Source organism: Pogoniulus pusillus, chromosome 5, assembly GCF_015220805.1.
Source record: "Pogoniulus pusillus isolate bPogPus1 chromosome 5, bPogPus1.pri, whole genome shotgun sequence".
Classification (NCBI taxonomy): Eukaryota; Metazoa; Chordata; class Aves; order Piciformes; family Lybiidae; genus Pogoniulus; species Pogoniulus pusillus.
In genome coordinates this window covers 11,214,014-11,238,359 of record NC_087268.1, presented here as the reverse complement: position 1 = coordinate 11,238,359, position 24,346 = coordinate 11,214,014, and the positions used below count along the sequence as shown (strand labels likewise).

The 24,346-nt window shown below is 41.4% G+C and overlaps 1 protein-coding gene across 1 annotated transcript in view; it reads left to right on the top strand.

Moving 5' to 3' along the window:
* Positions 1 to 547: 547 nt before the first annotated feature.
* DCBLD2 (discoidin, CUB and LCCL domain containing 2) overlaps positions 548 to 24,346 on the top strand; it is a 48,703-nt gene continuing 24,904 nt past the window's right edge. Inside the window, exons 1-2 of the mRNA XM_064143205.1 lie at positions 548 to 738; positions 22,854 to 23,081. Of these exons, the coding sequence (XP_063999275.1) occupies positions 624 to 738; positions 22,854 to 23,081 (343 nt within the window). The 5' untranslated portion in view covers positions 548 to 623. The remainder of the gene's footprint in view (positions 739 to 22,853; positions 23,082 to 24,346) is intronic.

Below are 24,346 nucleotides of genomic sequence, written 5' to 3'. Positions count from 1 at the left end.
GAAAAAGAGGGGAAAGGAAGGAAGAAAAGAAAAAGGGGAGAAAAGAAAGGGAGGAACCCCAAAAGGTAAAAAAGAAAAGCGGGCATGAAGAAAGGCAAGAAGAGAAACAAAAAATAAAATGAAGGAGGGGGAATTAAATGAAGAGGGAAGGGGAAAAAAAGAGAGGGGAAAAGAGAAAACAAACTTAAACGCTCTTATCCAATTCATAAAGGAGGACGGCCGCGGAATAACGAAGAAATTTAGAGGCGGCGCCCCCGGGACTCAGTCTCGGGGCCGTTAACCCCATGCAGGCCTCTCCCCAGCAGCCTCCCGCCTTCCCCGCACACCCTCGCGGGGGTCAGGGCGCGGCGAGGGCCGGCGGCGGAGGCTTCCCCGCCGCGGAGGCAGGCGGCGGGTCCCGGCGGGTCCCCCGGCGCCGCGGGCGGCAGGAAGCGGGGCAGCCCCGCAGCCCCCGGAAGCGGTTGGGCCGGGCCGGGGGGCGGCGGGCGGCGCGCTGGCTGGCTGGCTCGCAGGCGCGTCCCGCTGGCGGCCGCGGGGCGCAGGGCAGAGTCGCGGCCCGACACGGCCGCCCCGCAGCCCGCGATGCCCTCGGACTGCCGGCCGCGCCGGCCACGCCGCGGGGCATGGTGAGCCTGGGGTGGCCGCTCCCCGCGGGGACCCGGCAGGCGGTCTCTCTGCTCCGCCTCAGCCTCCTCCTGCTGCTGTTACTGCCACCGCGGGGCACCGGGGCGCAGAAAGGTGGGTGCGAGAGCGGGCGGGCAGGGTGGCGGCGGGCGAGCCTGGTGACTGGCGACAGGAGAGGCGGGCGGGCAGGGGAAACCAAGCCTCCGGGGCGCTGCTGCGGGGAGAGGGAGCCCCCTCACCTCTCTTTTTCCCCCTTTGGCATGTGGCCCCGCACCCCGAGCTAGCCTTATCCCTCGCCAACAAAGGGCTAAAAAAGAGCCTCCTTCTTGCAAGCCCCCTTTTCTTTCTCCTCGTCCCCCCACCGTGGGGTGACGGCTCTGCTGCGTAGCGCCGAGGCTCTCTCAGGCAGCCCCCACGCCCCCCAGGTGCGGGGCATTTCGCTAGGCCTGGGCCGCCTGCCGTCGCCGTTTCACAGGTGTGGGGCATTTCGCAGGCTTTCGGCCGCCTACCCCCACCGTCCCCGAGCTGGGGCCCCAGGGGCAGCTGGAGGCGGGAGAGCTTCACCCGGGTGAGGCGCGACCGAGGGGGCTCGGAGGGACGGGGCCGCTGAGTTGCGGGGGTAGCTTGAGATCACAAGGACATGCGGGGCGGGTGTGGTGGCGGTCGGCGGCTTGGACAGCGTCCCGTTTCTGGGGGCTGCTGGCCGAGACGAGGGTGACGCCGGGCTTGCCCCCGCAGGCTGTGTGTGAAGTAGTATGAGCCAGGAGGCGATAAAGCGGAGATTCTGCTTGCTCTAAAAATGAGCTTACACGCGTCCGGGAGTCTGTAGAGAGACCGGACTGTGTGCTCGGCAGGCTTTGAGGGTTCGGTTGTTTGGTGGTGGTGGCAGGGGTTGGTTGTTTAAAGAAAGCAGTGAGACTTGTCATCGTGTGGAGTTACCGATTGGACTTTAGCACTTTGAAAATTACGAAGCACAATTTGGTCACTTCGTGGCAGAAGATCAGAGGATGCCTCGGACCTGTCACTTTGATCATATGCATTGGAGAAGGTGATGTGAGTGAGTGTTTTGACAGCATCGTGAAACTTTTCACTTCTGTGGATACAGACGTTGAGAAGAGAAACGTCGCAGTTTCAATTCTGCTTGCTTTTTGCGCTGGTCTTGCTTTGTTTTGGAAACTCAGTTCTGTTTTCACATAGATTTTTCTTTAACATCTTGAAGAGAGATGAAAATACATTTGACGTGCACAAAGGGTATTGGGAATACACAAATTGTACTGTTTTAAGCAAATATTTTAGTAATATATTTTACTGGGACAAGGTCAGAGATGTGTCCATCAAGCCAAGCTAGTCATGTTGATTCACCTTTTCCTCTTATTTCTAGACGATTATGTTTAAGTATGTTCCTATTCGTGTATGCAGCTAATGCCAATGACCATTTGGCATCTGATCTGGTGTGGCCGTTTGAGCTGATCCTCTACATTATGCTGCCCAACAACTGCAGACTGGGTTTTGTTTTGATTTATAATGAGGGAGGAGAAGACCCATTTGCTTTTGAGAGGAAATGGGGCAATTCTGACATCTAGTCTTTTGAAGGCTGCAGCAAGGTGTTGGTTCATGCTGTGGGCGCCTCACACTCGAAATACTTGTGCTGACCTGACACTTGTCTGACCTTCTGGTGAGCATATTGAGTTTGTTATTTTAGGAGAAAACTTAAATGACTAAGTGTGGGAGGGAAGAGTCATAATTTTCTTCCTGATTATTGAGTCACGTTGGCTCAGTGAGTGCTCAGAGATGTGCTAGAGGCAGTAAGACCACGCAGAAAAAGTGGGACTGTGTGGACAGCAGGCTTTTGGATATGTTGTTCATCTTTCTGTATTCTGACAAACTGTTGAAGAGCTCCTACCCAGAATTTCAGTTTACAGTGTCCCTCTATTTCATGTTTAAATTTTTCATAGAAGCGTCACTTTTGAGCAAGAGGGGAACCTTCTTTATTAGCAAGCATTGTTTTATTTGGTAACAAAAAGCACAGTTGCTTTTAAGGTTAGGGGCTCAGTTTTTGTTGAATACAATGCTCTTCAGTATGAGAAGCTGTTGGAGCCTCTAAGGAAAGTTCTGCTTGTGAGGGATTATTTCCTTGCCAAAATGTTTTCATTTATCTTATTCCAAAGAAGGTCGGGAAGCCCATATCCTGTATCTCGTAAGTGCTGCTATAGTTCTGATTTGGGTAAGGAGCCCCATACGCAAATGAAACTGCTGCCTTGCTCATGAAAGGTCTGCACAAAGCTCTTACTAAATTAGTGTATTAAAGAAGCACAGACTTCTAAGAGAATGTGTTGATTGCCAATGAAAGTACCCAGGGCTTAGGAAATTCCACAGTTAAAGTTGGTTTTAAGCCCTTTTATAACAATGCAATAAGTAATGCCATGTAGGAATGTAGTTTCTGGAGTTTTTTTGTTTCCTTAGGGAGGCTGATCCTTTGGTAATAAGCAACTATTAATTTTCTTCCCTGCTGTTGAGCAGTTCTAATCCTCACATACTTCACGGTATTTAAATCTTGTTCTGAGGAGAGAGTGTTTTCATTTCTCACATGCTGAGGTTCTACAGCACACCTCCCTAGCATGAGCTGATTTTAAAAGTAACAGTATGGTTTTGGTCAGTGTGAAGCTTATTTTGAATATTGTGTCAAATGTCCTCTTCCTTTTCCAGATAGCTGCAAACAGGAATGAGAAAGTGCAGGGACTGCTATGGCTAATATGCTTTTCAAGGGGTAGCCCACTGTATTGTCCTGTAGGAGTCAAATGGGCTTCTTTTTCAGTCTGTCAGTGCATGTAATTCAGCATTCTTCTCTCAAGATCTTGAACTCGAGTGTCTCATGGTCTTGAAAAAGATTATAATTTTGTATGAGGCTGAACACCTTCAGGTACACAGAAAAAGGCTCAACAGCAAAGTACTATGTGCTGCATTTCATAGTCTTGTGGATCGAGGACTGTCCAGCTGCTGCCTGTGCAAGGCAGCTCCCGTGATTTGGAAACAACTCTTTAGTGACTCTAGCTCCTGGTTGCAAGGAAATTGATATTTGAAAAATGCTTGGAGTTTTTTATTTGTTTTTCATGTAATTAAGCAGGTGTGAATGAAAGCAATCCAGCACCGTGCAAGCTTCCTGCTCTTTGTGGATTGCTTTTTGGGAAACAGTGCTCCTAACAGATGTGCATGTATTGACGTGAGTTGAATACGGCCTGTTCTTTAGTTAAGTTCTACCTTTTTTTTTTCTTTATTTGATTTAGAGATGCACAGCTAAGAAAAGCACATCTCAGAGAGAGAAATGCTTGCTCAGCTTCAAGGGCAGAATTGAGTAATATCTTAGTTATTCTGAATGTACAAAGGTTGTAGGGCCTGCGGAGCAAGAACTTTGTTATCAGGCAGATAGATAGTTTGGTGGCCAGCTGTTGGGATTCCTAGTGAATACTGATTTGCCTATAAAAATAAACTGAAGTTGATTCCCAAGTGATTTGAAACAGATTTGTTTGCAGCTTTTTTTTTTTTTTTAATTAACTCTGGATGCTTGTTTTTAGCTGTGATTTCTACATTTAGTTCTAAACAAATACCAATCCAGAAGGCTGTTGTTATATACTCAAACCTTGTCAAAGGAAGTATAAGAAAGCAGTTCATCACTATAGCTTGAAAATGTTTGCTTCGGTGTAGCAGAGAGAAAGGATTTTTGAATGTGTGGTGCTGAGTTCCCATAATTGTGTTGAAAACCTAAGTGAAAGAATTTACATCACTTTGTGCATTGAGCCTAATGAAATAATTTTCCATGGACTTGTGTTTTGTGATTTTCCTGGATCTGTTCTATGTTCCCTGTTCCTCTTCAGTTCCTCTGCATGCCTTCTCTAGCATTCCTGGTCTTATCTCTGCTTTGTCTGTCTATCAAAGCAGTACAAAAGTGATGATTCTGACTCTTGTCAGAATTAAGCAAATGCCAGTTTGTCCTCCTAGCACGTGCCTTTCTGTAGTCCTTGAAATAGGCTGTGTTTGGTTATTTAGATGCTGGTGTCTGAAACAAATAACTCTAGCAACTGGTGTGACTTCCTGTCCACTTCGTACAGGGATGTCCCAGTGCCTTTGTCATTCAAGTACCGCATTGTGCTTGAAGTATACTGAGTTCAGAAATTCCTGGGATTAGAACTAGCTGTGTGATTTTGTGAACTTAATTTCCAAGTTTCATTCTTGGAAATAATTTTCTGTCACTTTTGGTCACTAAGTTAAGCTTCTGGTTATGAACGTCAGGCTTGAAAGGATCTAACAGTATCCTCCGACTATAGATCTAGAAGAGAGGTGGCTTGATCTGGAGAGAAGGAAGCAGATAAGGAGCAGGTGAAAACATACCTGTCAGATGGGCAAGAGGGAGGAAGAGAGGCTGTAGCTTTTCCCAAAATGTATTGGAAGATGTGATTGCCTTCTGAAACGGAACTGGCAAGGTTTCCATTGCAGGTGTCTTCTTCTTGCTGCAGAGAGCTGGTGTGTGAATGTGAAGCACTGCTACAAAGAGTTTGCTACATGAGCAAACTGTGATGCGTTGCCCTTCATGCAACTGCCATTTTATGCTCTTGCTGAATTATTGTGTGGTGTCTCGTCCTTTGTATCCATTGGTCTTGACCGGGTTCATCTGGAAGACAGATTTGCAGGCAAACTCATAAGTAGTTATTTTGATGAAGAAGATCCACTGGAATCATAGAATCAACCAGGTTGGAAGAGACCTCCAAGATCATCCAGTCCAACCTATCCCCCAGCCCTATCCAGTCAACTAGACCATGGCACTAAGTGCCTCAGCCAGTCTTCTCTTGAACACCTCCAGGGATGGTGACTCCACCACCTCCCTGGGCAGCCCATTCCAATGCCAATCACTCTCTCTGGGAAGAACTTCCCCCTAACATCCAGCCTGTACTTCGCCAGGCACAACTTGAGACTGTGTCCCCTCGTTCTTTTGCTGGTTGTCTGGGAGAAGAGACCAACCCCCACCTGGCTACAACCTCCCTACCTGAGATTTATTATTTATTATCCCTTGAATTAGCATTAGAATAAGTGCTTTATGATGTGAAGTGCAGTGCTCTATGGAAGTGTATGGTCTCTATGGAAGTGTATGGTTGTACTTCAGAATGCAGGGTGTTTGACACTGGGGATTCGAGGACTGATTCCTGTGCTAGTTTGAGACTAGCTGGAATATTTTAGTGAGAGAAATTAGATTATAGGCTGTGAAAAGGAAACAGTGGTGATGTCTACATCACTCATAGGCTTGCTGAGATGTATAAAAACAAGAACATAAACATAGGTAACACAGTTGGTGTGTGTCTCTGGGTGCCTGTACTTTACTCCTTGGCCTGCTTTCTGTGTAACTAGTCCTTCTGCTTTCTAACCTCCTGACCAATCTTCCAAACTCACCTGGCATGTAAGGCAAAGTCTGGGATAAGTAGAGGGGTGGAAAGAAGGTGGAAGTGTGGTTGCGAGCCCCTCCTGGAGTCTCTGGTTTCTGGGAGCGGTGTTGTGTTTCTGTACTACTTTTAACTTGTCTATTTCTGTGTATAGTTGTATATTTTGTAAACATCTGCTTGTATATTGTGCTAAGCTGTAAATATAAAGCTTCATTCTTTAACTTCCATCTCAGCTGAGTCTAGTCTGGGTGATTTCGTAAGGGGGGGGGTGGGGGTGGGGTGGCAGGTAACAGCCAAACCATCACAGTACCATGTAGACAGGAGTACTGAGGCAAATCCCTTTCAACTTTTGATAAGAGGTACTGAAGAATTTTTCAAGACTAAAGCTTGAAGTTCTGCCAGGCTTAGCTGATACATCTACTGATTCAGGTTTTCTGATGCTCTTCTTCATTTCCCAGCATTGTGCCTTGAAGATAAGTGTAGTGAGGAGAAGGAGGTGGAGCAGTACTCTAGAGAATTGTGTCAAGGAGTATTGTTCCTGGCAGGTAGTGAGCTGGTATTGGATGTGTAGACCTAAAAATAGTGAAAGTTCTTTGTTTTTGAAAACTAGAATCTCAGCAAAGTCGCTCTTCCTCCTCCAGTTACAGCATTGTTTGAAATAACGGTTAATTGAATCTGGTAGAGGAAGATGCATATATGTGTTCTGCAGAGCCGTTCTTTCTGGGGGGTTGTCTCAAAGTGCTGAGTCTGTTCAGTTCAGCTCATTTCCAGAAGCAGATTGAGATCCTACTCCACCCTTCTAAAGAAAGCAGGAATCACCATATTGTGTAAACACTTGGAGTTCTCATTCTTAATCCTAGAATGCATTGCATTTTGCTTTGGATTTAAGCAATGCAGGGTACTTTGCTTTATATATCTGTGTGTGTGTGTGTACATGTTTTTTTCAGAAGCTTGTACGCTGTCACTGTGCATCTCAAGCCAGCGACTTTCTAGCATATTAGCACAGTCTGCAGGAAAATTATTTTCATGCTACTGAGCAGAAATGTTTAGTGAGTTGGAGTAATGTTTTCATATGTTATTCACATAAAAGTAAAATAATCCATCTCCTTTTCTGCAATTCTGTCACCTGCTTTATGCTCTGGGAAACGATGCATTAAGTTTTTAATGTGATCACTGCTGTTCTGTGTAGTTTCAGTCATCAGCTAGTTAAGTGCTGCCTTGAATGCATCAGTTTTGATAGCTCAGATAATTGTCATTACAACTGCAACCCCTATTGGCAAATGTTTCTAGAGTGGTTATTTTATCCGTGTTTTGAAAGGCTTGTAAATAATGCTGTTGCATATCACCCCCACTTCTCTAACTGCACCCTGTGCTTTGTGGAAGCAGTTAGGATTAGCTGGAATTTGTTTTTTAGTCAAAGGATGTCCATCTCTTGCATTTTCTCATTAAATGTTGATTTTAGATTTATTTCTTACATATTATCAACATCTGCAGTTCTTTAAATAGCAGTATAGCTGAAACCATTGTTCAAGCACAGACTCTGGATTTGTTACTATAACATTATTACTGCTGCCCCCAAGCAATAATGTAAAAGGTCATGTAGCAACTGGTATTAATGTAGGATCTATAAAATTTTCAGTGCTGGTTTGCAGTACAGAATGGTGTCTGCAAAGCCTGCTCAATAATGTGGTAAGACTCTGAAATAGCAGATTTTGCTAAGCCTTAACTTCCATTGTTTGAGGCAAATGGCTTGAGCTGTGTTACTTGTATTCTCTTTGAGTTTGTTCTCAAGTAATGTCCCCACAATCCAAGAGAGAATAGTTAGTGACCTGCACCCCCATTTAGCTACACTGCCTTAAGAGGAATGATGAAGTTCAGTGAGGACAAGTGCAAAGTTCTGCATCTAGGGAGGAGTAACACCAGGCACCAGTATAGACTAGGGGTTGTCTTGCTGGAAAGCAGCTCCATGGAGAAAGACCTTGACATCCTAGTGGATAGTAAGCTATCCCTGGGACATCAGTGTGCCTTTGTGGCCAAGAGGGCCAATGGCATCCTGGGTTGAATTAAGAAAAGTGTGTCCAGCATGTCTAGGGAGGTTCCTCTCGCCTTCTACTCTGCCCTGGTGAGACCACACCTAGCATGCTGTGTCTTTTGGGCTCTCCAGTTCAAGAGAGACAGGGGCCTGCTGGAGTGAGTCCAGTAGAGAGCTATGAGGATGGTTGCGGGACTTGAACATCTCTTCTATGAAGAAAGACAGGGAGACCTGGAGCTGTTTAGATTTGAGAGAAGGCCGAGAGGGGATTTTACCTATGTTTGTAAATATCTGAGGTGTGAGTGCCAAGATGAAGGTCTCTTTGGTGGTGCACAGTGATAGAACAAGGAATAACAGGTACAAGCTAGAACACAGGAGATTCCACCTCAACACAGGGAGACATTTCTTTATGATGAGAGTGGTGGAGCACTGGAACAGGCTGCCCAGACAGGTTGTGGAGTCTCCTTCTCTGGAAACTTTCAGAACCCACCTGGATGTGTTCCTGTGTGGCCTGTGCTAGGTGGCAGGGGAATTGGACTTGATCTCTAGAGGTTCCTTCCAAACCCTGACATTCTGTGATTCCATGACTGTTTAGAAAGGCCTGTAGTGATAGGATGATGGTTTTCAACTGGATTGGGGTAGATTTAGGTTGAATATAAGGAGGAAGTTCTTTACAATGAGAGAGGTAAAATACTGGAACAGGTTGCCCAAGGATGTGGTTGAGGCATCATCCCTGGAGACATTCAAGATCAGATTTGATGTGGCCCTGGGCAGCCTGATCTCGGTGGAGGTGCCCCTGCTGACTGCAGGTAGGTTGGGCAAAGTGACCTTTGAGGGTCCCTTCCAACTTGATGCAGTCTGTGAATCTGTGAGGTGGTGAAGTCCCCATCTCTGGAGGTGTTTAAGAAACGTGTGGACATGGCCCTCTGGAACGTGGTGTAATGGCCATAGTGGTGTTAGATTGAGGGTTGGATGTACTATCTTAGCGGTCTTTTCCAGCTGAAACAATCCTGTAATTTGAACACTTTATTTTGAAAAGTAATTTAACATTTGGATCACAGAACAGCAATAATTTTAAAAATGCCTTTTTCTAAAGGATTCTTTCTATAGTGTTTGAAAAATAAAACAAACTCTGACCCTTGAATGAGGAACAAACATTTAACCGGTGCTGTTTATTTTTGAGCCTATCATTTCTGCTATTCCCTGTATAGCCACTTGTTTCCCTTGGAGAAGAGCTGTGATAGGATGACATTATGGTTGCTGAACTCTTCAAAAATTAATTTAAGGCAAAGAATTCATACCTGTTTAGCTACTGGTATCTCAGTTGTTTCAATCAGTTGGATCTTGGAATTCATACAGAGGCATTTGATACTGCTTTATTGCATTGGGGTGCTTCCTGTCGTCATTTCTTATACAATCTCTATGTTTATAGTTGTCAGTTCTGGGTTAGATTATTTTTTTCTCTTTGAGAATAGTTGCACCCTGAAAATGGAACACCTCTGTTTATTTTTTGGTAGTATGTATGTGACAACTCATACTTGTAAATATTTCATTTGGAATTTGCAGTGATACTGTTGAGCTGACCTCCCCAGCTGCAACTGAAATATATTTTACCTTGTTACTGTCAGTGTGATATATGAACCCATTAGAAGTGCAAGGATTCTTAGCAGCTACTGGCAAATGGTGATGAGACAGTGGAACAGTTTGTCCAGGGGAGTTGTGGATACCTCATCCCTGGGAGTGTTGAAGACCAGGCTGAAGGAGGTTTTGAGCAACATGGTCTGGAGGGAGGTGTCCCTGACCACAGCAGAGGACTTGGAACTAGATGACCTTTAAAGTCCCTTCCAACTCAAGCTATCCTGTGATGATTCCTGGAAGCATAATATGTGAAAATCTACTAGTTTGCTTTTAATGTTTTGCTAACATGAAGAGGGTAGTTTGGCTTGTTCAGTGGTCTTTGTGTGCAATAGGTGTTCTGCGTTTTAGCTCAGGTAGTCAGTTTCTTGCTGTTATTTGACTGCTATCTTAAAAACCTGAGTACTTTTAGTAAGATACTAAGAGCAAAGTTTCAGATTTTCAGGTGAGTGAACATCTGTCCTATTAGTAGAAATTCCATGCATCTTGGTTTTGAAAGATAACTTAGGAGGGTTTGAGTTCTGCACCATTAAGATACATACATAGCTGTTGCATTAGTAAATGTTTTTGTGTAAGCTCCACAAAGGTTATGAACTTGGTTGTGTCATTATTGGCAGTGGTAATATTGAATAATAAGGAATTCACTCATGTGCTGTAAATCAAGTAGGTGTATTTTTAAACAATATCTTAGAAACAGTTGGTTTGGTGGAGATTTTTTGCTCGTTTGTTTTCCTCTGCAGTGCTTAAAGCATACTAGCTTTAGAAATAAAGTCTTTCTCTCAAGATGCCTTTAAATCAAGGCCAAAAACTTTCTGAAAAGTTTAATGCAACTTCCTTAACTTCCTTTGGTTAGAATTGTGACTTACCAGCTCTCAGTCATTGTGATATACAAAAAGTCATACTTTAAAAGGGTCCTTCTGGTCTTCGATGCTGTGAATCCATCTTTCTCTAAAATAACCTGTAAATTAGGATCAGAGAGACTCATACTTCGTGCTTATCTTTTAGAGAGGTAAAGGCTGGAGATTTTTTTGTTGGTTGGTTGTGTTTATGCATTTTTCTCCAGTGCTTTCTTTATGCCAAAGTTTGTCTTCCATTGACAAGACTGTATTACATCAATTTTATTAATTGTAGTATTTTTTTTTCTGTTCTGTGATGATGTCTTTTGTTTTGTTAATATTTTCCATTGTTTAGGAAAAGTTTTAAATAAGTGCATTACATTTTAACATTCCTTCATTCTTTATTATGTGAAAATTCAATTTGGATCCAGCAAAATCACAGGAGATTAATTTAGTAGTCATATTCCAGAAATTATGTGTCATTTATGTGCTGAAAAACTAAATCAATGATCAATTCACCTATATGCTTTATTACACACTTGGCTCCCTGCTTTATTGTTTCCTGTGTAATCTTTGCCTCTAAACCTTTTTGATTTTGGAAGTTCTTTCCAAATTTGCTTTCAGGTCAAGGAAAAGTTTTGTCATCCAGGATTGGAATAGTACCCATCAGAATAATAATCCTGCCAGTTACTGACCTTAGGATCATTGGTCTTGCTGAAATTCAGTGTATTGTGCATGAGACCACACAGATTCTTTTTTTCTCTCTTCCCCCACCAGGATTTTTTCTGAGAGGGCTATCTTTAAACAATACACTGATTTTCTTGGTTCTTTACGTGAAGTGCTGAAGATAAGAATTTGCTACATCCTTAAGGGGTATTATTAGTGTTGGAAAAGGAAACTTGAAAAGCTTGGTTGATGTGCTTCTGTAAATGGTTATGAGCAGGTAATTCTTCTCTGGTTTCAAAATTGGGAATCATTTACACCATCATAGAGTGATGTCAGTCATATTACACTAATACTGTTGATCTTGGTCTTGCATTTTGTGGTGGGTTAGGAACTTCTCCCTCCCCCACCAACTGAAATTTACCAGACCAGCTCAGACTGGTTGGAATTAAGATAAAACTGTATTTACAGCAAAGCTAAATTTACAAGCATATACATACAGTGTATGTGCAGTTATATAACTGTACATTTTAGAATTGTGCAATTTAGAAATAACACAGAAATCCAAATTCCCTCCTGGACAAACAGAAGAAACCCAGAAGGGGCTCAGAGCTACCCTCTCTCTCACCCAGACAGATAAACAATCAGCAAAACCTACTTGTTATCTGTTAGTGGAAGATGCTAGAGTGGAGCAAAGGAAAAATGAAAGGAGAAGTGTCCCAGAGCAAAGAGGGACAAATTGTTTACATTTTGGCTTTTTATCCCTTTTAGCAAAACAATGAATGATATAGATTTTATTATTGTTTTATAACCAAGATCTAATTTCTCTCACTATAATATTCCAATTAGCCTCAAACCAGAACTCATTTAGTCAAGGCTTGTAAATAAGTATTTTGTTAAATTTCTCCAGATTTACAAAAGGTTACTTATTTTTCTCCTCTAAATGCAAATTTCTCCTCATACTCCGTGATCCATTTGTGGTTTTCCTAGACTTGGGGCAATCCTAGTACTTCAAATGTTGATTACCTGTGAAGAATAAACCTTTTAAGGTCTCCTAATTGCTGTTTCTCAGAGCAGCAGCAGTAGCTGTGTCAGCTGTAGCCCAGTTGCTGCTTCAGTTATTGAGGGAAGGAGATAGAACACTAAACTGCAATTTTATGACAGTTCTTTTAATACACTCTGGTTTTGCACTTAGAGTTTTATATTGAGGTAAAACTGAAGTGTGGCAAGACAAGCAACTTGTGTAGCTGATGGGATGCGAATGTTTTTAGTATAGAGAAGCCCCCCAGGAATGAGACAGGAAAAAGGTCCTCATATCTGGAGTGGACAGATGAATTATGGAAGCAATGGAAACAGAAGGTGAATTACAATGGTGTGATTTTGCCTGGTTACTTCTCAGAGTTAGGAGATTTTGACTGTGAAAGGTTGGTTTACTATAGTGACATATTATCTACGTGGTGTATGTTGGGCACCTGTGTTTACCAGCAAGTCCACACAGAGTTTTTGTGGTCAACAGCTGCCGCATCTTCATCAGTACTGTAGCCAGTTAAAGCTGTACTTGGTCAGTTTAACTTTGCTCCAAAATGAGTGTGGGGAAAACCTTCTTGTCTTATTTGTTGTGGTGCAAAGTAGCCACTGGTGCTTGGTTTTTCAACCAAGTACCTTGAGTTCTGTGAAATCAGGAAGCCCTGAACCATATTGTTGATTTCTATTTTTATGCAGCAGGAGTGTCAAAATACATCTCTTTGTCACAGGAGTAGAGAGAGATGCATTAAATTCATACATAAAGTCCAGCATTGATCAGTTTATATCTTCTCTCAAGTATATTTGAAAACATCACATAAAATATTTTCATTATGTGTTTATCTTTAAAGGTCTGTTTTCATGGTCTCCGGTTATCTGACATAAGGCATTCTTCTTTCTGTGAGGAAGTGACAGCAAAGCTGATGAGCAAGTTTAAAGTTCACACATAGTATTTTACTGGAGCTTCACACACTGCTGTCTTCTACATGTTCTTGCTATACTTTTGTGATAATTAGTGATTTAAGTGTGTACATTTATTCTCATTTTTGTAGTTGATCATCTTATTAATCAGTAGTTTGTTTTATTGATTGTATTCACAGAGGGTCACAAGTGTGAAAATACCTTCATTTAAAGGAAATCTCTACAAGACAAAATCGGGAGTGAATTGCTGTTTGGGACAGATTGTGTACTATATTTCATGACACTAGAATTGAAACCATGTTGTTCACTGTAAGAATACCCAAATCAGTCCCTACTGTAATTCTGAAATCGGGGTTGAAAATGAGTGTTAGAAATTAAGATGATGCTGTATGTGACCTACACCAGCAGAAGGAAATACTGGTGTACAGATGTGGGGTGTTTTCATCTGCTGGATGAGAGACTTTAAGGATGGTTTGAAACTGATAATAAAGTCACTGTTCGTAGTCCTGCTATGTGGTGCAAACGATTGCCACTGTTTTTTGAGCTTTTCTGTTTGAAAGCATCTGGATGCCTCAATGTTACTTGTTCAGGTACCCAAACTTTCAGCTTCTGTTGCCAAACAGGACTTACTGCTGTCTGCTGCCCTCTCATGTTCTCCTCCCTGCATCCTCTCCATTGTGCAGGCTGCAGTGATTATTAGACCCCTCTTGATCTCCACCTGTACCCTTACTTGTGAAGCAAGAGCACATAAGTTTGTAACCTGGGTGTAAAACTTCTGTACAGCTCAACAGGGCTACAGTGAGCACCTGTTGTGGACAGGGTGGGAAGTTGCATCATAGAATCAACCAGGTTGGAAGAGACCTCCAAGATCATCCAGTCCAACCTAGCACCCAGCCCTAGCCAGTCAACTAGACCATGGCACTAAGTGCCTCATCCATTCTTTTCTTGAACACCTCCAGGGACGGTGCCTCCACCACCTCCCTGGGCAGCCCATTCCAATGCCAATCACTCTCTCTGCCAGCAACTTTCTCCTAACATCCAGCCTGTACCTACCCCGGCACAACTTGAGACTGTGTCCCCTTGTTCTATTGCTGGTTGCCTGGGAGAAAAGGCCACCCCCCACCTGGCTACAATGTCCCTCAGGTATATACAAGAGAAGATGTTACTGCAGCAGCTTGTACTCATATCAGTGTTTACCACCAGTGGTGTAGTACCAGTAGTGTAGATCGTGTAGTTTCATTTATGTACTGATAATGGAAGAGAGAGAAAGATTAATGTTAATTTAGCCTGTGAATTACTGGTGTGATTGGAGAATCTTTTGCCTATTGACATATGTAAGGCTTATGGAATTTCATTTGAGCTTCATGTGGTGAGGAGTTTGAAAACCTTACAAGGTCTTCAAGATATGAAGCCTATTATGACCATAGCTGTTGCTTATTCTCGTAGTGTTTTTGATTGCTTTCATCAGCTGTGTTTCTGCTGTGTTGCACTTGGAGCACAGCAGTGATTGTTCTGATGGAAGTGCTGATGCAGGCTGCTAAGATGTCTTGTGAAGTGGTAAGCTGCACGTGCTGGACAAAAAATAGAATACATCTGTGATTCAGCACGAACAGCAGATCGAGAGAGCTTCATTGTGTGTCACTGAAAGGAGAGTCCTCATGTAAATCACTTCCCCATGGTAGCCTGTCTTTGCAGACTACTTCTGGCTGAATACTGTTTAAGTCATAGCTGTCCCTGGAAACTTAATCACATCATTTCCCTAACATCAGTAAGTGAAAGCTCTGTCTTATACAGCTGCTCTTTTCTGCTCTTTTGAAGTAGTCAATTTGGTTAGCAGAAGCAGCAGATACCTTACCCACTCTGACAATTTCATAAATTGAGATAATTTGCTTCAAAATGTTCTGGGTATGAAATTTAGCAAGGGTGTTACTCTTCTGTGTAAAATTCAGTGTCTGGAAGCTAAGGCTACTCTTCCAGAGATGGCGATTGAAAAGCTGTATGTACAGATGAAAACAATAAAGTGCTAATTATCAGTAGCTCAGTGTGTGGCAAGCACTGTAAATGAAAACAGTAAAATCTTCTTGTAATGGCATCTTAAATTTTGTACTTTTGCTGTAAGCTAGAATCAGCCTCTCACTCCCTAGTGCCCCTCCCCTGGAGCTGCTAACATTTTGAAAGGCAAAATGCTTATTGTGCTTTACCTTTTGTCCTGTTCCTGTCTTTGTTAAACCTCAAACTGTAATTTCATTACCCTTCTAGGAATGCCCCACAGCAAGTAAATCAATCCAGGCTGAGACAACCGTAATCCCACCTGCCCTCCTTCTCTTGCCCTACCAGTGGCAGTTGCACAATGAGCTGCCTCAGAGAAGTGAATTGGTTGAAACCTAACACTGTGCCGAGTGAATGGGTAAGGGGTACTGGTTTGTCTTCAGCCAGCTCAGTTCCTGAAGCCAGTGCTCCACACTTGTGTAACTGGCCTTCCCGAGGGATGGATGGTTTTTACATATCATGGTGGTTTAAAAGCATGGGCTGGCAGTGCTGGTGAAAGAAGCTGTTACTAGTGTTTCTTGGCTTTCACGTTGTCCCGTCCCTCTGTTAGTGCTGCATTGAAATAGATGAGGGGATTGTACTGGGTTGAAGCTAACCCTCCTGGTCTGGTTTACCATTGTGTCTGCAGAAGTGTTTTCTTTCAGTGCTAGGAAGGGTGTGAGAAAAAGTGGCCAAAAGCAGAGGCAGACAAGGCTTGCTTTTGTCTCTGGCAGCACTAATTTAAAGTGCCTTCAAGTGTTTATGGAGCTATGGCCTCACTTGTGGAGGTGTGGGGTATTTTATGTTGTGAAATATCTGTAATGGGATGAAGTGCCCAAACCAGTGTGTTACTGAGTCAAATAAATGTTGCATAAAGGTGAAGGTGAACTATGTGCTTATTGGCTTATTAACAAAATTAATTCTGACAGAGGAGTAGAGCCTTCCTGAAGAACATAGTTCTGTGGATTTTGATGGAAACACTAATGAATTTGGAGGACACAAATAAGGGCATTTGAAAATACCTGAAAAAGCTATCGTGTCTCTGTAGTCTTAATTCCCCAGTGTCATTCATGGAACTGTTTTGCTGGCTGTCTAAAATGTCTTGTCCATGTTGAGAAAAGCAAAAAGTAGATAAAGGGTCTTTTTTGTGGCACAGTGATAAAAAGCAAGGAAATGCAGAACACAGGAGCTAAACAGAAAGGGAGAAATTGTAGTAGTAGTGCATTGAATCAGAAAGAGCTGTGTATTTGGAATTAAAATGAATGCTTTAAAATGCCTTTTTGCTTGCACAACTCTATTAGACTTGGTTCTACCTTTAAATAATTAATAGAATAAATAATAGAATCATAGAATCAGTCAGGGTTGGAAGGGACCACAAGGATCATCTAGTTCCACCCCCCCTGCCATGGGCAGGGACAGTCTACTCTGTATATACATAAAATCTCAAGAAACACATTGGCTAAACTGAGTCTGTTCAGAAGTTCCATATGTTAAAATTGATATCAGTCTTTTGATATACATCAGTTATGCCTTATAGACTGTCATCTTAATCTGGTTTATGTCTTTCTCGTTCTCTCTTCCTCAGTAAGGAATGAGAAGACATTCTTTAGTCCTAAAGATTAATTTTAAACATGTTTTGGTAGTGAGAACAGGATTTGCAGTCACTAATAGCAGCTGATCTATGGGGGAAAAAGTTCTGATTTATTGACTTCAACAACTATAAAGAATAATTAATCTTTTCTGTGGGTTTTAATAGAGCACTTAGCACCCACTCCAGTTTGCATACTTTTATTAAATTTCACATTTTCTTCTTATCAAATGCATTTTTGTATGTTTGTGTTGGTTCAAGTTCTGTGTTTTGTTGCTGGAAATAAAGAAGTTGGGTATGAGAAAGTGTTTAAGTCATCTGTGTGGTTGCATCAGACATGCCATAACTCAGGGGTCGTATGTATTCTGTCAGGATAATTCATCCAGACTGCATGCGAAGGCGCCTGCAGAAGAGATGAATGCTTCTGATGGCAGTAGCCTGCTTTTCTCCACGAGCTTCCTAACGCACATTTTGGTGAAGAGATGAGCTTATTTGTGTTTGCTATGAACACAGTCTTCAGGACACATGGCATTCAGTGCACATTTGTAGAGCTTTCAGGAAATGTCAGTGCAGTGTGTATGTGCAAGTGATCTGGTGTCTCTATGAAGGGGTCGATCTATTGGAGTGGGTTCCTCAGAGAAGTTGTACATGTCTCATTCCTGGAAGTGTTTAAGACCACGCTGGATGAGGCTCTGAGCAACCTGGTCCAGTGGGATGTCTTTCCCCCATGGCAGTGGGGTTGGAACTAGTTGATTTTTAAGATCCCTTCCATCTCAAGCCATTCTGTGATTCTATTCTAGAAATGCAGTAGGTCTATTGAGTGGCAGAAGGCTGCAAGAAAACAAGAGGTTTGTTCAACTGTGTACTGACAGCAGAAGTTATCAGCTCTTTCAGGAATTGCTGATTTAGGTATGGGCATCTGTCTCTTGTGTGTTCTCCCATACTCCACTCTCACACAAATCAATAAAATGATAGCACTTAACTTCAAGTGAATGAAGTAGCTAATGCTTCTGGATATGTGGCTGTCATTCAAAGATTTATACTTTCTCTTTTCCTTGTAGAAATTCCCACATATTGCAGATTTGCCCACTCATATAGGATGTATGTATGTGGCTTGAGAGTTGATGGTTGTAGTTTTTACAGCTTTATCAAACAGTGAGACACTGAAACACCACTTACATCGGGAGGCTCAAGATCTAGCCTTTTGTAGTACCAATAAGATGAGATTTCATTTTTCTGCAAGTCTCACTGGAAGTGTGATTTCTAGAAATTCCAAACAGCTCATGAATGCTGCTGCTGCCCTTGGCAGACTGTGTACTGCACATAAGACATGCCATGGTCATCTTTACATTCTTCAGGTATGAAGTGTCTGTGTATGCTATGCCATCACTAACAAAGTTTAGATATAAATTGTCCAGTCAGGATCAGCTACCTTTAGAAGTTGGCTTAGTGTTCAGTAACTTCACTGTAAGTCAGTGGCTGCAGTGACCATTTTGCAGCTTCAGAAAAAGAAGCTTTTGAGTGTATCCAGAATGTGATCTCGACATGGAATTATGACTTGGTACCAGAGGAGGTCACAGAGCATGACAGTGCTGAGGAACTCTTGGGGCCGATATCCTGAGACTAATCATGTATTCTTCCAGTTAAACTGGTAAGGTGGCACATACTGTGTTTGTTCATCTTTCCAGGCACCCTTCCAGGCAACAGGCTGTTCTGTCTTAGAGAAGTACCCAAGATAGTTTGTTGTATTGTGTTTCCAGTTGGCTAAACTGTCTTGAGTCAACAGCAAAGCAGAAAGGCCCAGGGAAGTGATGGAGTCACTGTCCCTTTAAGTGTTCAAGAAATGTGTGTGTGTGTGGCATTTCAGGATATGGTTTAATGGTCATGGTAGTGTTGGGCTGACCAATTGGACTTGATGATCTTAGAAGTCTTTTCCAACCAAAACAATTATATGATAGTGGTAAGGTGATGCTGCAGTTCAGCACAATATTTTTTCCATGCCATTACTTTTAGTATGATTTGGAAGCAGGTATTTTAATATGGACAGATAAGAGGTGTATTTTTCCTTGTGTGTTTTTTGTGATGGTTTGGGTGTTCTCTGCGCCCTCCCCCCCACTTTAGAAATCATCCAGACTAGACTCAGACAGCTCTGGAAATATGAATGAAGCTATTTATTTACAGCTAGCACAATATACAAGCAGATATTTACAGTATATACAGTTTTAGACAGAAATAGACAAGGTAAAAGGTAATACAGAAACACAACTCCCCTGCCAGAAACCTGAGTCCCCAGGAGGGGCTCTCAGCCACCCCTTCACCTTCCCCCTGCCCCTCTCAACCTTACCCCAATCCCAAGGAAGAACAGAGGTTCGGCAAAGAAGCGAAGTGGGTTAGCTCAAAATGGAGGGTGAGGTTAGAAAGATGCAGCTCAGCCAGCAGCCCCAGAGATTATCTAATGTTTTAGTTTCTTGTTCCTATACGTCTCAGCAAGCCTATGAGGGGAGTAGACATCACCATTGTTTTCTTTCCACAGCCTGTAATCTGGTTCTTCTCACCAAAACATTCTAGCTAGCTTCAAACTAGCACAGTTTTCAAGAATGCCTCTAACAAAAAAAGAGATTAGAGAATTACATTTCCATTGCACTGGGTGAGACAGAGTAGAAGGGTTTTCTTCCTAGTCACTGGGAGTAGGGCCGATTGTTCCAGGCTGCAAGGGGAAATTTGACATTTCTTTGTGACGTGTCTTTGAAAGAAAAGTCTCAATATATTTTAAAAACTTGGTATCATTTATTTGCATTTTTTCACCTAAATGTGCAAGAGCACTTTTAGAGTTCTGCATTTCTCATCACAAAAGTGTGTCCTGTTCACCATACAAGTGCAGTGCTGGTATTGTTTCACGCTGGAGAGAGCTGAACAGCAAACTAGGGAAGAGAATGATTTAAATGAAAGTTAGGCATGATCTTTTCTGCTTTTAATTGGGAAAAATTACAGTTTACTTCAGGTTTGTACGAAGTACTTGGGTAGTTTGGGTCAAAGAAACACAAGCTCTCCTTTGTCTGAATTCCAGCAGCATTGCTCTAAGATGCAGAAGTGTGGGGAAGAATCACAGATACCTACTTATGTGCATTATTGCTGCTCCTGGTTGTAAGAAACTGCATTTGTGTGGTTACTGCATTACAATAACATTGAAATGAGAAACAATTTACTACTAAGTAGTCCAGATCACACAAGGGGGTTCACTGTCCTTAAAATGCACTAACAATGTATCTGCCTGCTGTGATTGCTTGTTCAAAAATCTTACCTTATCTGCATAGTATTATTCATCTGCAAATGAGTAAATAATTGTTTGCTTCTGTCACAGGATAGGAAAATCACAGAACTGGTTAACTGGCTCATCGTTTTTATTTAGGATGTAACCTAAAACCGATTGCTGCTTATGGTGAAAATTACTTTTCTAGTTAGGAAGTATTTTGAAATACTAGCTGCAAGTATCACCATGAATAAAGTCCTAGTATATAATTGTTGGCTTTATTGTTCTTAATATATTAAGTTCCATGCATATTGTAATGTGTGCGAGCCCTGGTTTGTGAAAAGCCAGTTCACTAGCAAAGGAATGGGTGTTAATCTTGACTGTTAAGCATGTTGTGCCTAACAAGGAATCTGACATTTAAATGTTTGCTAACTAATAAACCAAAGCCATACAGGTTTTAAATGATAAATCTTTCACTTGCTCTTAGTTTTTTTTTAATCTGCCTTTGGAAAAAAGCCAGGATGAAAACATACGGTTTAAATTACCTCTCTTTGTAACATTGGGCAGTTGTGTCTCATCTATTAGAACAACAGAATCTAGGAAAGTAATTTATCAGCTGTCACCCAAATGGAAGTCATATCTGTCATGGGATGAAGCAAAGCGTTTTAAAGCAAATAGCTAAAATAGAGTGAAGAAAAACATAGCTAACCAACGGCTTTACAGATAGAACTTTGGATTATAATGAAGAGATATTCAAGTTACCTTTTCCAAAGAAGATGCATCATTCTAATCACTACATCATTTAATCGTTTTAGTAGCTGAAGATTGCTGTAAGATTTTTTTTTTAGAGTTATTGTAGGTTAAAAAATAGTCAAAACAGATCAAGAATTGATAACACAAATTTCTAAGGTCATTCAAAACCCATCTGGATGTTACACTGTGCTATTTCACCACAGCATGTGACCCTGCACTGGCACGGGAGATGGAGGTCTCTTCCAACCCTGATGATACTGTGATACTGTGACTCGATCTCTCCAGGTCCCTTCCAACCCCTCCTCTATCATTCTGTGATTTTGATTGAAGAGTACTATCCAGAAGAAAAACTGCAGTTTGTGTGTTTGTGATTCTGTATGTACCAGCATCACTTTTCAGAACATGCAGCTGTCTCTCATTAGACATCATAGAGAATAGGCTTTGTTACTAGAAGTTAGATGCTTTTGTAAACAGATTAATCAGTAAAGTACCACACTTTGTTTTTCCCACGTTACTTAAGTGCATTGGATTTAGTTTTCCATTCAGTTTTGCTTGAAGTATGTTTAAAAAATTTGAAATTCAGTTAAAATTCTTAGCTATGTGTACAATTCCTGTCCTTACAGCTTAGCTTCCTGTACCTTTTCCTGTTTAGTAGAGGACCTACACATCAGAGTGTGTGATATAAAACACTTTCAGCCTGACACAGCAGTCTAAAACATCCATCAGCACATCACTAATCGCTGTGTATTTCTAGAGTTTGAAATCTTTGCATAACGTTGTCTGCTGTAATCACTTGCTAGGAGGTGTATACATACACAGGCATGAATTTTGATGAGTAAAAGGGACCTACAGATAATATTTGGAGCAGTGTCGAAGACATTTTTTAGCAGCAGAGCTAATCTGACTTCTTGTCTTTGATATTTTGCTTCCATTACTTTGTTCAGGGCCTTGAAAGGTCCTGATTGCTTTTAGGATAATGTGTATAGATCTCTTCCAAAAGATCTCTGGATTTTCTAGTATCAAAACCTGAAAATGATAGTGCTGTTCTTGGCCTACTGATTTCATGGGTCCAAATTAAATAAACTGCCTTTTCAGTCTCAGTGCTAACAAAAATAAATCAGAGGTGTTATGAGGATTATTTTCAGAGCTTTACATTATTGCAGGTATTAATTTTGCTGGATGTGCCCTTAGGAATATTTTGTTTCCTCTTGCTACGGTCATTTATGAAAAGCCAGTGATGGTGGGTGTTATTTAAAGAACACTCTTAGTTCCAAAACAACACACCTATTCTAATTCTTTTTATGCTACATAGTGGGGGGATATTCATGTCTGGCAATTGAGTAATAGATTTATCAGTTTGCTCTTCATGATTTAATTTTGAGAACGCACAATTCATGCTTTAAGTCTTTTTCATTACTGCTGTTTAGAATTAATAATCAGATGTTAGGTAGAGAACTCCAGGTTGATTTTGTTGCACAAACCTAGAGAAACTGAGCATAATCTCTGAAGAGCTGTAAGATTTAATTACAGCGTTGAGACTGTGGTATAGTAGAAAACAAGGAATTCACAGTTAGATGATGCTCAGACCTGGCAGTTACTTTCAATGGAGTATTTGCTATCTGATAAACAGTTCTTCACTTCTGTTTAATTGTGTTGTGGATACAACAGTTGTGTTATAAAGCTGATGTGTACTTGTTTTATTGGTGAGTTTTTCTATCCATTTCATAACATTTTCTTTTGCCTGTAGGTGTCGAGGTAACGTGAAATAGCAGGGACACTTTCTTTCTTTGCAGTTTTAAAGGTTGCTGTTGATTGATTTTTATCTTCTTAAGGAATTTGTGGCAGCTCTCTTGTCACCTGTGTTTAGAGAAGCTAAACATGAGGCAATGTTTGAGTGCTGGTTTTCCCACAGTCGGTGTTTCATGTTGACTTGCCTTGGAGTATTCTTGCAACATGATTAGTATAGTTAGCAAAAACCAGCAAATCTTACAGCACTGCTAAAAAGCAGTGTAACTGAATCACCAGTGAAGCTTTGAATGCATGTAGTTGATCATTTTTTGTTCTTTTGTAGGTGATGGATGTGGACATACAGTTTTGGGCCCTGAGAGTGGAACTCTTGCTTCAATAAATTACCCCCAGACCTCTCCCAATAGCACAGTTTGTGAATGGGAAATCCGTGTAAAGCCTGGGCAGCGAATTCAGCTCAGATTTGGTGATTTTGATATCGATGACTCAGATTCCTGTCATTCCAGTTACTTAAGAGTTCACAATGGGATTGGCCCCACCAGGACAGAGATAGGTAGGAGCCTTTTCTAGCTGTTTTTGAAAGATGTTGGCTTGTGTAGAACTTGAATATGCTATTGGCACTTTGGTTACTTTAAATTTTCTCCTTGTTTAGCTGTTCTGAGTATAGAGTAACTAAAAGGCATGTAGTATTAACTAATTTCTAGCCCCAGAAAACAATTGTAATTGATCTGGATAGTGGGTGTAGGGTAAGACCTTGCCTGAATACATCATTCACTGCTTTGTACAGTATGGATTTTGAATCTTCTGTAAAGTGATGAAGAAAGTGTTGATTATTTACAGGAACCTCAAGGGAAAGAAAGGAATTTTACTAATTCTGTAACCAGAGTTCATGTTTCTCTGGAAATGTCAGAATATCCTTAATGTAATTATTCTTAAGTAATTGCATTTTGTTTACTGTAAATATTGTCTTCATGAACTGCAAAAATGATGACTGATAATGATAGCTGAACTTCCTACACTGTGTATGCAACAGGTCCCAAATGCTACACAGATCCTATAATAATCTTTGATTCTTCAGGTTTTCAAAAGAAACTCTGCTGTAATTATTTTTTTTTCTCAGACCCTTACCAGTAGCTTGCAAAGTTCTTGTAACCAGTGGAAAGGAAATTTCAAAGCTGAAATGATCTTACATAAAAAAACAAAAGTAAAAAAGATAGGTGTCTTATCTAAAATGGCTTTTCTTTTCATATGGAATGACTCTGATTTGAGCTGTTCATCTTGGTGGTATTAAAGAAGTTGAGGCTTCAGAAGTTATGTACTTCAGCTATCTCCCATCTTCTTCTAACATCCATAGTTTTAACTTTGGTTCTTTTCAAGAGGACACATAATTTAATTACTATAGGGCAGGTATTTTTCAAATAGCAGTGTGACATCTACATCAAGGCATATGTTGCATAAAACTCAAAATTAATTGTTATTCTTCCTTCACTAAAATCACTTGTTTTGTGCAGATAGAATTTTTTGGTGGTTGCTTGGTTTGTTGGTTTGCTTTTTTTTTATTTCCTAAATTTTTAATCTGGAGAGAGGTAGGGAAAGAGAGATTTACTTCTCCAGGATTTTTTGTTGTGCAATTCAAATGCTGATCTCACTAAACTGAGTTTTTACAAAGACGTTAGTGGAATGTTAGCTTTCTTAACTCTCCTTTCCAACTGTTACCTAGGTAAGTATGTGTGAAAATAAGTATGTGCTTCCAGCTGCTGAGCCAGAGTTGGTCTAAAATAGAAAATGATGAAGTCCTTAAATGGCCAGGAATGTCCA